This window comes from Haliotis cracherodii, unplaced genomic scaffold (assembly GCF_022045235.1).
Source record: "Haliotis cracherodii isolate W230 unplaced genomic scaffold, xgHalCrac1.p SCAF_5, whole genome shotgun sequence".
Taxonomy (NCBI): Eukaryota; Metazoa; Mollusca; class Gastropoda; order Lepetellida; family Haliotidae; genus Haliotis; species Haliotis cracherodii.
Window position 1 is genome coordinate 54645768 of NW_027266308.1, and position 12945 is coordinate 54658712.

A 12945-nucleotide genomic window follows, 5' to 3' on the forward strand; every position below is an offset into this window, starting at 1 on the left:
TTTGTCACAGAATTATGATTGAGAGGTAGGATTTCCGTTTGTAAGACGCATTACTCTGTGAACAGATAGCGTATGAAAGTCTAAGTCAGTGTCAGGTTTTGTATAGAAGCTAAATGTAATTTTGACGAAATTACATTCTGGTAGGTTAAAAGATAAAATTGATAAATTGTTGAGAAGGTTATTGTTGATTAAACAAGTATTAATCAAATGATTTTTACATTCTATTGAAAGATTAGATGAGACCCACGTCAAACAGGCGGAACACAGTTTGAATGACACATAGTTGTACCATTAAGATTCCGACTTTTTCATGAACATTTGTTTACGAATAACGGAGACGGAGACGGATGGTGAGGAACGGAAGGGAGACGGATGGAGAGGAACGGAAGGGAGACGGATGGTCAGGAACGGAAGGGAGGCGGATGGTCAGGAACGGAAGGGAGGCGGATGGTCAGGAACGGAAGGGAGGCGGATGGTCAGGAACGGAAGGGAGACGGATGGTCAGGAACGGAAGGGAGGCGGATGGTCAGGAACGGAAGGGAGACGGATGGTCAGGAACGGAAGGGAGGCGGATGGTCAGGAACGGAAGGGAGACGGATGGTCAGGAACGGAAGGGAGGCGGATGGTCAGGAACGGAAGGGAGGCGGATGGTCAGGAACGGAAGGGAGACGGATGGTCAGGAACGGAAGGTAGACGGATGGTCAGGAACGGAAGGGAGACGGATGGTCAGGAACGGAAGGGAGGCGGATGGTCAGGAACGGAAGGGAGACGGATGGTCAGGAACGGAAGGGAGGCGGATGATAAGGAATGGTAGGTACACGGATGGTAAGGAACGGAAGGGAGACGGATGGTCAGGAACGGAAGGGAGACGGATGGTAAGGAATGAGAGGTTCACGGATGGTAAGGAACGGAAGGGAGACGGATGGTCAGGAACGGAAGGGAGGCGGATGATAAGGAATGGTAGGTTCACGGATGGTAAGGGAACGGAAGGGAGACGGATGGTAAGGAACGGAAGGGAGACGGATGGTCAGGAACGGAAGGGAGACGGATGGTCAGGAACGGAAGGGAGACGGATGGTCAGGAATCTTAGATCATATAGCTTACTTTGAATGCTCCTGCTCATCTTCCCGAGGCAAGGGAGTTAACTGACTTTAAAAAGTCGACCTAGAATGGAATTTCTATGCTCGATCGTAGCGAAACCAGTGGCTATTACGAGTTATGTCCCTTCTGTGACCCTCCTATTGACCAATCAGAATCCACCTATCTTATCGCTTGCATTTGCTTCAAACTAAATGGCGGCGCCCAGTCAAGACGATCTGATCGGTAATCAAATTCTATATTGTAATAAGACGGGTCTTACTTTGCAAAATGCAACAAATCAAGTGAGCTCCATGATTAAAATCATGAACAGATTTGGAAAATATCTGTTGATGCTATGTTGGCAGTACACATGCTTTGCAAATCCCACAATCAACCGAAATCTGCACATCAGTTTACGAACCGGATGTCGGTTTCGTTACGCGATTTTGATTGGACTATGCTTAGTAATGCCCTTGTTGAAAAAATGTTCTGGTACAAAAATTAGCACGTAAAATTTTCAAAGAGGCCTTTCTTATTTTGCATCTCAAAACTTATCGTGCCTCGAGAACAGTTTTAATAGTAGCATTGCTCGAGTCGTTTCATGTTTCACATGCATTGTGCATTTAGTATCCATTCAAAGGATTTATCCGCACAGAACCAACATAGCAACGACTGCATGCTATCTCATCAACTCTGGTCAGCCAGCCAGCCAGCCAGCCAGACAGACAGACAGACAGCAATGTTCAGCGATCATCAAATGCCGTTGAATTGGGCAACTTTTGCCATTTGACCTTGTAGAAGAAACGTACAAGAAGGCTATGCACACGAACTAATGAAATTAGTGTTGTTTGGCTACAATTGACAAGATCAATCACATGTCGATACACTGAAGACTGCAGTGCCAGATGCACCACAGTCTGCACAGCTGGCCCGGGCGGCAATTTGCAGTTGTAAACATGGCCTGTCTAATGAGGTCGGGATGTCACTGAGGACGCCCCAACAGTGAACAGCATCGGACATGACTGGCCACTGTATGCAGGAAATGGCCAACGTTCCTCGCCATAAATGTTAGTATAGTGGGGCCGAGAAGGTTAATGGGGGGACGTTAAGGGTGATGTGGACAAGGTGAAATATGCATTATTCATAGCGATGTCAGAATTAATGGACCCGTGAGATGTTGTAAGTAAAACTGATGATGCCTTTTCATGTTAATACAGACGGAGGGGCGAAGGTGATCCATCTGTAACTATTATCGGCGTTATAGATGACATACACGGGACATATGATCACACTTGTGGCCAGCTCAGTGTGTATCTCACTATGGAACATGTTGTACACTTGCGTCCCTTTGTGACCAACGATCGTGGGTTCGAGTCGCTGATTCTGTCCGTTTCTCATCTTTGGTTTGTCAACACCATGCCTAGCCTTGCTCCGAGACTGTAGCGAATGATCCATGGTGTATAGGAGTTTTATCCTTATATTAGGCAAGTCTAGATAAGCGGATAGTACAGGATGTCAGCCTCTAATAGGGACAGCTTGTTCTTATTATTTATGTAATCTAGAAATTATGATTCAAACTAATAATTATTGCCTTAGGGACTTGTGCAAGTCTATACCATGCCATGCTCGTAGGTTTCACCGAAATGGTGGTGGGTGTTTAAGGCCGACTGTATCACTTGTTCAGAGCGCCATAAAACCCAGCTGATGTCGATACCCAAACAACTAGTTCATTGCATGAACACGATTTTGCACAATTATATGATTAAGGCATTATGTGGTGTCTAAATACTTGAATGTAAATGCAATATGCACGATATGGGGAAATGGTTTTCGATTATGAATGACATTGTCGTCACACTTTTGGATTTTAATGCATAGACACCATTTCGGACAACTATTTGATTATGAATGATGTGGCACAAACCCATCAGGAATTGGTAACATGATAAGGCGGTGCCAAAACATTTGGTTGGTATGGGGTTTGGGACAATTGCCTAACGGCTTCCTTACATATACACGTTTGTGAATGACGTGGCGACTAACAATCTGAACGTCCTTGCATATACATAATTTTGATTGACATGTGAACAATCTGGACGTACTTGCATACATGATTTATGAATGATATGGTGAACAATCTGGACGTACTTGCATATACATGAATTATGAATGACATGGTGAACAATCTGGACGTACTTGCATATACATGATTTATGAATGACATGGTGAACAATCTGATGGTCCTTGCATATACATAATTTTGATTGACATGGTGAACAATCTGGACGTACATGCATATACATGATTTATGAATGACATGGTGAACAATCTAGACGTACATACATATACTTGATTTATGAATGATATGGTGAACAATCTGATGGTCCTTGCATATACCTGATTATGAATGATATGGTGAACAATCTGATGGTCCTTGCATATACATGATTAGGCATGACATCGTGAACGAGTTGGACGTCCATGCATGTACATGATTATACACGACATGGTGCCCGATACCCTGGTTGGCAGCATGAACTGCACATTGCAATCCTCATGTAAGTATCTCCTCTAACGACAAGCAAGGGATGCTACAAGAGTCTACCCCGAGATGGGGACGTAATGTGATAGTCGTTCACACTGATATTCACACCACAGTTGGCCGTAAGGCGTGGCCCGACTCATCCCATAGCTGGATCATCTGGTCGTTCTAACTCGAGTTAGAGTACGAACAGAATGATGTAAAAAAACATTTACCACAGCCATGGGTGCAAGTACAAAACAAACAACAGCGGAATTCACAGACGCAACCAAACGTTGTTACATAGACTAAAATCTAGTCTCTGAAATGAACATATCGTACATAAAAACAGTTGTTCAGTTATCTTAATAAAAATATAATAAAAAGGAGCCCAGTGACTCTTTTCATTTTCAGCCTGATACTGCAGTGATCTAGACTTGCCGAACATTATAGACTTGCATGGGCTGTATTTGATATATATTTGTATCAGGGTCTGTAAGACAGACTAGTTGTTACAGGATAATAAAGTCACAACCGAATTTGCAATCAAAGATGACCCCCAGTCCAATAAGCGACTCATTGAGAGAACATTGCACAAACTCTGAGGTAGAGACTTGTCTTCAATGTCGTGTGTGACCTCTCGGTATCTGTAAACACGTCAATACATTGTGTTGCAGTGTGTTCGGCAATCTTCTGATGACGTCATGCGGGGTGTATCGCCGCTCCCTCATCAACGTCCTTATCATATGATGAGTGGAAGGTGTGGTGTGCTTCGAATTGTCAATTGAGATAACCCCAAACGTGCATAATGGGCGAGAGTGCTGGCCAAGGTAACATGAGATGTTTTTTTCTGAAACATTCGCGCGGTGTTGGGTGTGTCGTTGTCATGCTAGAAAATCTGTAGTTGTGTTGATAGGGGAACAGATAGCAGAACACCATATATGTATTACTGAGCTGTTATGTTGCCACTGATGCATCAGTGAGTCATTAGGTTACCATCGATGTATCATTGTGCCGATAGGCTGCCATCGATATATCATTAAGACATTAGGTTACAATCTACGTATCTTTGTGCCGGTAGGCTACCATCGATGTGTCGAGTCATTTGGATGCCGTCGATGTATCATTGAGTCAATAGGTTGCCATCGATATATCATTGAGTCATAAGGTTGCCATCGATATATCATAGAGTCATAAGGTTGGTTTCGTTTTATCATTGAGTCATAAGGTTACCATCGATTTATCTTTGTGCCGGTAGGCTACCATCAATGTGTCGAGTCATTTGGATGCCGTCGATGTATCATTGAGTCATAAGGTTGCCATCGATATATCATTGAGTCATAAGGTTGCCATCGATATATCATTGAGTCATAAGGTTGCCATCGATTTATCTTTGTGCCGGTAGGTTACCATCAATGTATCAGCGATTCATTAGGTTGGTTTCGTTATATCATTGAGCAGTTAGGTTGCCATCGATATATCATTGAGTCCTGAGGTAACTATCGGTGTATCTTTGTGCCGGTAGGTTACTATCGATGTATCATTGAGCCGATAAGCTGCCATCGATGTATCATTGAGCCAATAGGTTGCAATCGATGTGTTATTTTGATCCGTTAATCGATGTAATCTTGAGCCGTTAGATTGCAAGCGATGTCACACTGTATCGATGAGCCTTTAGATATTTATCGATGTAACATTGTATCGTTGAGCCTTTAGATTGCTATCGATGTAACATCGTATTGTTGAGCCTTTAGATTGCTATCGATGTAACATTGTATCGTTGAGCCTTTAGGTTGCCATCGATGTATCATTGAGCCAATAGGTTGCAATCGATGTGTTATTTTGATCCGTTAATCGATGTATCCTTGAGCCGTTAATTTGCAATCGATGTCACACTGTATCAATGAGCCTTTAGATGTCTATCGATGTAACAATGTATCGTTGAACCTTTAGGTTGCCATCGATGTAACAATGTATCGTTGAGCCTTTAGATTGCTATCGGTGTAATATCGTATCGTTGAGCCTTTTGGTTGCCATCGATGTAACATTGAGCCGGTAGACTGGTAGCTTGTCATCGATGTAGTCGATGTATCGTTCAGCCGCTAGGTTGTTATCGATGAGGACAACTCGTGTGCTTTGTCAGATGCCCGCCCTTTCGAGACAGAATCTTCTTTTATCAGAAAACAGGACCCTTTGTCAGCAATCACATCTGCAGTTGCCATCGGTTCAGATTTGCTGTGACACTGTCAAGGTCAACCCCAGGTATGACCTGTAGGCAAGGATACCAACTGCACGCGGTCATCTTCACACGACCAACCTGTTGCTAATATCGTCACAGTTACGAAGCGAACCGTTCGTGGTAGACTAACATTGAAGTCTATGAAATGTTTTGTTACACATTTATGTTTTTTTTAATGCTGACAGGAATACAACTATAATCTGAATTGGGCTTTGTCGATTGTATTTGATCATATTAAATACAGATATTTTCCAGTCGTTGTTCAGGACTACGTTCATGGTATCGGGTTTCCTGTGGCATCGTTACCTGCGGTCTTACCACGTGTGTACGGCGAGCTTCCTTCTGGATTACATGTATATTTATTCATCGACCCCTTGGTCGAGGGGATAGATCGTCTGCCCGGAGAGCGGAAGGTCGATGCTCCGATGCCCGCCGTGTCATACCAAAAGACGTTAAAAGATGGTACCTATTGTTACTCAGCCTGGCGTGTCGTCTTGGAGTCTGAGTAGCGTATCCATGTTTAACTGCGGCATATCTCAGGGGTATTCGTGAACGCGAAGGTTAGACCACACTGGTCCTCCGTTAGTCGCGATTAACACTATTCTGGTCGAAGACTTGTCCACAGTATCATCCTTGTCCGTCAGCACCATACCAGTCCTTGTGACTTTAAAAAAGAAAGATAGTTTATGCTATCAGCTTCGAGGGTTCCTCACACCTTACTTTTTAAGTAAGTATTGTCCTAAGCGCTAAACGCACTCACTCACTCACTCGGCATATTTTTTCATAATCCTTGTAGGATATTTCTAATACATTTTCCGTACCACTTTACAAAATATGAAAATATTAATTAGTTCAACGAGATATACGTATGAGCATCGATCTCCTTTGAAAAGACTTTTATTTGTCATCGTTCATTTAGACGTTTAGTGAGTGAGTATGGTTTAACGCCGCTTTTAGCAATATTCCAGCAATATCACGGCGGGGGACACCAGAAATGGGCTTCACACATTGCACCCATGCTTGGAATCGAACCCGGGTCTTCGGCGTGACGTGCGAACGCTTTAACCACTAGGCTGCCCGACCGCCCCCTTTAAACGTAAAGGAAGTGTACTATAAATATTCACAATTACAACATACTGCAGGATTGCCTTTGAAAAGGCATATAGATAACATCAAGTTTCTATCACGTGCCCTTGCATCGGAGGTTTTGATTAGCTCACTACATTCAGAAAATATACTATTCTAGACAAATGTGTTGCCATATCATCTTGTGAGATCATTTTCCGCACCAAGGGTGTATAAATCAACCCCACCCAGCATTAAAGGCCGTTTTATAGACATTTTCAGTAACCCTCATTAACCATCCTCACCATCTTATATTGGATCATACTATTAACTCCCGAACATTCCTTTCTGAAGGTCAAACTACAAATTGTATCAATTCTACGTCACTATATCTAAGATTGTCCTCCTCTGGGGGAACATTCCCATATTTCATGTTATATCGGGGGTTAGTTTTCACGTCGCAAAAAGGTCACGAAAGTAACTGTCTGCTCTTGACATTTGAAACCTTCTCTCTTGAACCATGCCGCCTTGATTTCGCCCCCGCTCAATTTATCGTAATAAAACGACCGCCTGATCCTGTGATAGTATAGGAAAGAGTGAACCCTAGAAAGTAGATAGAGCCTTGACGCTGAGTATATTGCCAAGAAGTGTTCGATAACACACTAGAAAACATAAACATTAATCACAACCCTTCCGTCCCCAGATAATTTATAGATCGATACAACTCAACCTCCCCTAAACGTCACCTTCATGTACAATTGTGTATTTTACAGTTTTACTAGGAAGGAGTTTGTATTGGTAAAGTTGAGTCAATTGCAGTTTGACGTGTGCCACTGTTCGACGTGCAGATTTGCGTCCCTTGTCTGTCAGGATTCACTTATCGTGGGTTAGAATTCTCAACTCGCCCTAATTAGTCATCGTTGGTGTGTAATTACTACGCCCACGTTCACGATTCAACGGACTTAGACGTCCACGAAGTCACTCACTCACTTTCAGAAGCCAGACCTTCACATGTCTCTTTACGTACGTACCTCATACAAGCATTTCAGGAGCCAGCCCTTCATATGTCTCTTTACGTACGTACCTCATACAAGCATTTCAGGAGCCAGCCCTTCATATGTCTCTTGACGTACGTACCTCATACAAGCATTTCAGGAGCCAGCCCTTCGCATGACTCATCACGTACGTACATTACAAAAGCAGTACGAGCACGCTCCCTGCAGTCCGGTAATGCGGGAGTTATTATAATGGGTAGTGATATTTTTATACATGAATTGTGTGTCCCTAGTGAATAAATGTATGTCTCACACCCCGGGATTTAACATCCTACAGATAACCTTCATTCTCGTACCTCGTCAGTTATTCTCTGATAACTGCGCTCATGTTTCTCGCCATAGTACGGCGTACAGTAATTGATTGACAACGCGTTCCCCACAGAGCGCTCGGATTCCCCTTTCTGAATTGACGTTGATGTCTATGAGGCGCCGTAATACTTATTTTGAGATATCTTGAGTTATCAATTATTCACATAATAAAATATTGATATCATAAATCGATTTCTAGATATCCATGAAATCAATACCGTATCCCATAAAACAGATTTACGAATAAATCGAAATGTTGACATCTAAAAATCATTTCAGTTTATCATCAGTTTAATCGAAGTAATATTATCGCAGATTAAACTTTCGAAACAAAACCATGATACATTTTAGATATCAATACATCGAAATATTGATATCACAAATTCTTCATTGTCAGTTATTGAAATTAATAACTTAATTATAGGTCCAACCTCTTTCAATAAATGAAACGTCTATTTAATAGTATACATATAAAACTGCTTACTACTGTTATAAAGAACAGGCTTATAACGAACTGACCGATATAACGAAATTATATTTTAGTCCCGGCCATTTGTTGTATATATGCAGTATATATGCTTAAAGGGAACTACGGTTATAACGAACTACAATTAGTGGTCCCTTCGAGTTCGTTATAACCGTAGTTTACTGTACTGGGTCATATTCATCCGCTACACTGCCAATTTGACCACCACCTTATAACTACAAACCAAGCGTGAGGAAGCAGTTCAAGTTTCCCTTCTGTCTATTGTCCACGTCTCAACCACTGACCACCACAAGTCTCCAATTTCATGTCAGCAAGTTAAAGCGTGATGTAGCTGTCCTCCCTAATGGCTGATGAACGACGGACCTTCACCATCCATATGTCCTGACCTTTACCGGTACACCGACCGATTAGTATGCAAATGAGGCGGTCATCAACGCGAGGGAAACCAGACAGTACACGGGGGCATCACACATCAACATGGTGGCCATAGTGCTGGAGTCTCGAAAGAAATGCGTGTAAATTCTTTAGCATTGTAAACTGGAGGGCAAAAGAAGCTATACCTCTCAGTTGATTTAACATATGTTTGATTTTCATTTGAAAATATCTTAAGTTAGGGACCCTATTTTAAAAAAATGAACTGTACTGTCGCTTAGCCAGCACAGAGAATACGCCTACCTGTTTATGTTTTTCAATATAGTGAGTGAGTGAGTGAGTGAGGTTTTACGCCGCTTTTAGCAATATTCCAGCAATATCACGGCGGGGGACACCAGAAATGGGCTTCACACATTGTACCCATATCGGGAATCGAACCCGGGTCTTCGGCATGACGAGCGAACGCTTTAACCACTAGGCTACCCGACCGCCCCTTTTAAATATATATAGAGAGATTTAAAACTTAAAACGTTTTCCATATATGACACGGAAGAAGTAAGCGTGAACATATTACCCGGTAACCATATGATGTACTTTGTTTGTTGTTTATCGCCGCACTCGGTAATAATCCAGCTATATGACGGCGGTCTGTAAATAATCGAGTCTGGACCAGATAAGCCAGTGATTGACATCATGAGCATCTATCCACGCAAATGGGTTACGATGACATGCATCAACCAAGTCAGCCAGCCTGATCACCCGATCCTCTCACGACAAGCACAGTCGCCTTTTACGGCAAGCATGGGTTGCTGAAGACCTATTCTACTCCGGATCTTCACGGGTGCATATGATTTACTGAACTTTACGTCATGTCCTCGATATAGGACAAGGAAGAAACTAGGAAAGAATGACGAATTTGCATGTAATGGGTTTTACGTTAATACTTCCGTAACGCTAACTATTATTGAAGTTAGTTGTTGTAAATGAGACATATTCACGTCACTGGCTGGGTATTTAGTCCTTGACATATAAATAATGACAACAGCGATGCAAAAACAGTGTTATTGATGAGCACACATATGCAACATAAGCCCCACCCTTTTTTTATCAGCCAATCAGGTAACGCTACTCCGTTTGTGGGCGTGTCCTAGTTATGTCTAGGTTTATGGAACCATACAAAGAAAACAAAAAAGTGCTTGGTTATTGAATCAATACCGGAAACACTGGCAATGTGTTTATATATAACTGGCTGTAATCAGGAACAATAGCCAAATTACGTTCTTGTTTCGAGACAACAGCGTACTGATGTTACTGTAATTTGTCATTACTGTTTGAGGACGTCATTATATTGTACGACTGTCAATCTTCCGGTGTTTGATCATAAACTATAAGATAGCTACGCGATAAATCGCAAAGAACAATGAAGAGCGAAGCGTGGTTCATTTCACGATAAAACATTGTTCTATCATGATTCTGGATATTCGAACATGCTTCCGCAACTTGATGACGTTCAATGTTTGACGACGTTATTTTTTAGAGGGGCTTGTCTAGTGAGCTGTTCCCCATAGATGTAGCTGGGCAACGAACATAAACGCGATGGCCTAACTATCGCATCCAAAACCGGGAGAGATCTGACAATCAGCATTGGGAGAAAAGGTACAAATAATCGACGCGAGGATTGTGAGAATATGAGGGAAATACCCACCTGTGCATGAAATGCACTTGTTCGACGTTGCCGAGGTCGGATTATATTCAGAGAGTCATCATTATCTAAATAGGGGTTAATATTTTAAAAGCTTGTACATTTTATCAACATCCTTGAGGCTGTACATAATGTTGATATCTCATTTAAGTAATAAACGACGAGTGGTCGTTGTTTATCGTACAACAAAACACTGCGCCCCTCATGGTTTATTCTCCCTGCGTTTTATTGTACGATAAACAATTCACTCATCATTTATTTTTTTTATCAAAAGTGACTTGTAATGAGTCAAGCTTACTGTTGTGTTCAGTGCCAGATAGATAGAATCAAGAGTTACCAGACGCGCCAGGATGTTCCCGGTGCGAAAAAGAACCACGATTAAAGATCCAGAAAACGGCCATCCCTACACCAACGAGGGGCGACAGACCAATTTGGAAGCCACGGGTATTGTATGTGCCCAACCCAAGGATCATAATCGGGACCAATTTGGGCCAGCGGATTCTGGTACACAATACAATATAATACAAGTAAGGCACTGTGAACAAAACACAAGTAAAGATTAGATGATTTATTATGAACACTTGAGTTGAAAATATCAAATAATAAAAGAACATGTTGAGTATAAAATCTTAGAAACAACACGACAGCCATCATCTGTCAAGTACAATGTCGGGGCTGAGCATCTGTGAGTGCAACTTTCTTTCCTTCATCCTCGAAACTTGCTGCTGCGAAAGTGATTCGTGAGAAACACTCATCACCCGAAAGAAAATAAACCTCATGCATTACGTACGATGAAACTCTGTTAACCCGGCTGTCACATTTTCAGTGTCCGGATTAATGAGTCATCGGTACGTAGAACCATTTCTTTGTTATATGTAGACGTTTCCCCCAAAACATTGTCCGGATTGTAGGGTTTCTGGACTATCGGGATTACACATTTTAACAGTGTAACAGTCCATCACTGGGCCATAACTAGGTTATCGTATAAGAAACATGAGGCGATTTGTGGTGAGGCAGCTTCTAAGTAAGGAACTTACGATCGCCGCGTGTAGCTCTATGATCGCATTGCAGCACGGGACCCAAGTATTCCTAAGAAATTAACTTCAACAATTACGGAAATATAACTTAACACCAAACCATAATCACCAAAAAAACATACTCAAGTTTTGTACTAGTGCTTCATTCATTATATATTCAGAACTATTCCGACGGAGTCGTTGGATTTATTGACATAAAGCCTTTCAATCTGTTTTATATTAGAGCATTGGTGGCCACTTCTACAACACAGGGGTTGTTATAACGGTTGTGACACTGAGACAGTGATGTTTTTTTTATTACAAAACATATACAACAGGTATCATGAAAAAAGTAAACGAAACAAATCTAATCCTAATAAAACAGGGGAAAAAGGCTTTAACAGTACAATAAAACACCATAAAATAAATTAAGATAATGCGACAGAATTATATAGGTCATAACAGAACATGTGTCTACATTAAAGATTAAGTAACAAAAAACGGGTTTATATACAAACTTGAACATCTGCACGGAGATGAAGATACAGGCAGATGAACACATCAGGTTGTAACACATGTCGCTAATCAATGCGTCTTCAATAATCCAGTTAGCTAATAAAATAAATAAATAATGAAACTAAATACTGACCGTACACACAAGGAGAGTGGAAAAAACAGCAGAAAACCAAAGGTTTATACAAAACATTTAAAGCGAAATAAGAACAAACAAGTCTATTAAGCTTATAAAACCGAAATTCAACCTTATGTTTTCATTTGAAAGCACACGGGCTAATACTGACAAATTCAGCATATCGTAAGTAGTGAAAACACGACCTTGATGCTGTTTGTTTCTTGAATTAACATTAATTGGTAAAAATATATATCCCAAATCCAATCTCCAATATATTTTCGAAGAAATCATGGCTTGTCACTGCAGTATCTTAATATTCCTCAGGAGCACTTTAAATCTTTTTAGAAATCATATATAAAATACAACAAATAGATGTATTGATGACCGGAATGAAAATATATCCTAATAAACATCATAATCATATATATTATTAGTACGTTGAATCACTGATCCATTATTTCACTCTGA

General features: G+C 41.3%; 1 protein-coding gene across 1 annotated transcript; it reads left to right on the plus strand.

Annotated features, from left to right (window-relative positions):
* The first annotated feature begins 347 nt into the window (after positions 1 to 347).
* Positions 348 to 11212, plus strand: LOC139443771 (transcription termination factor Rho-like). Its single transcript, XM_071224689.1, has 2 exons — positions 348 to 1076; positions 11141 to 11212. Exons 1-2 carry the CDS (start codon positions 348 to 350, stop codon positions 11210 to 11212), a joined length of 801 nt encoding a protein of 266 aa, XP_071080790.1.
* The last annotated feature ends 1733 nt before the right edge of the window (positions 11213 to 12945 follow it).

Bases quoted from the DNA above. Each gene is read 5' to 3' on its own strand.
- LOC139443771 (XM_071224689.1), top strand. From the start codon at position 348: ATGGTGAGGAACGGAAGGGAGACGGATGGAGAGGAACGGAAGGGAGAC. The intron at 1,077-11,140 runs GTCAGGAATCTT...TGTTGTGTTCAG, and splicing joins GAACGGAAGGGAGACGGATG to TGCCAGATAGATAGAATCAA.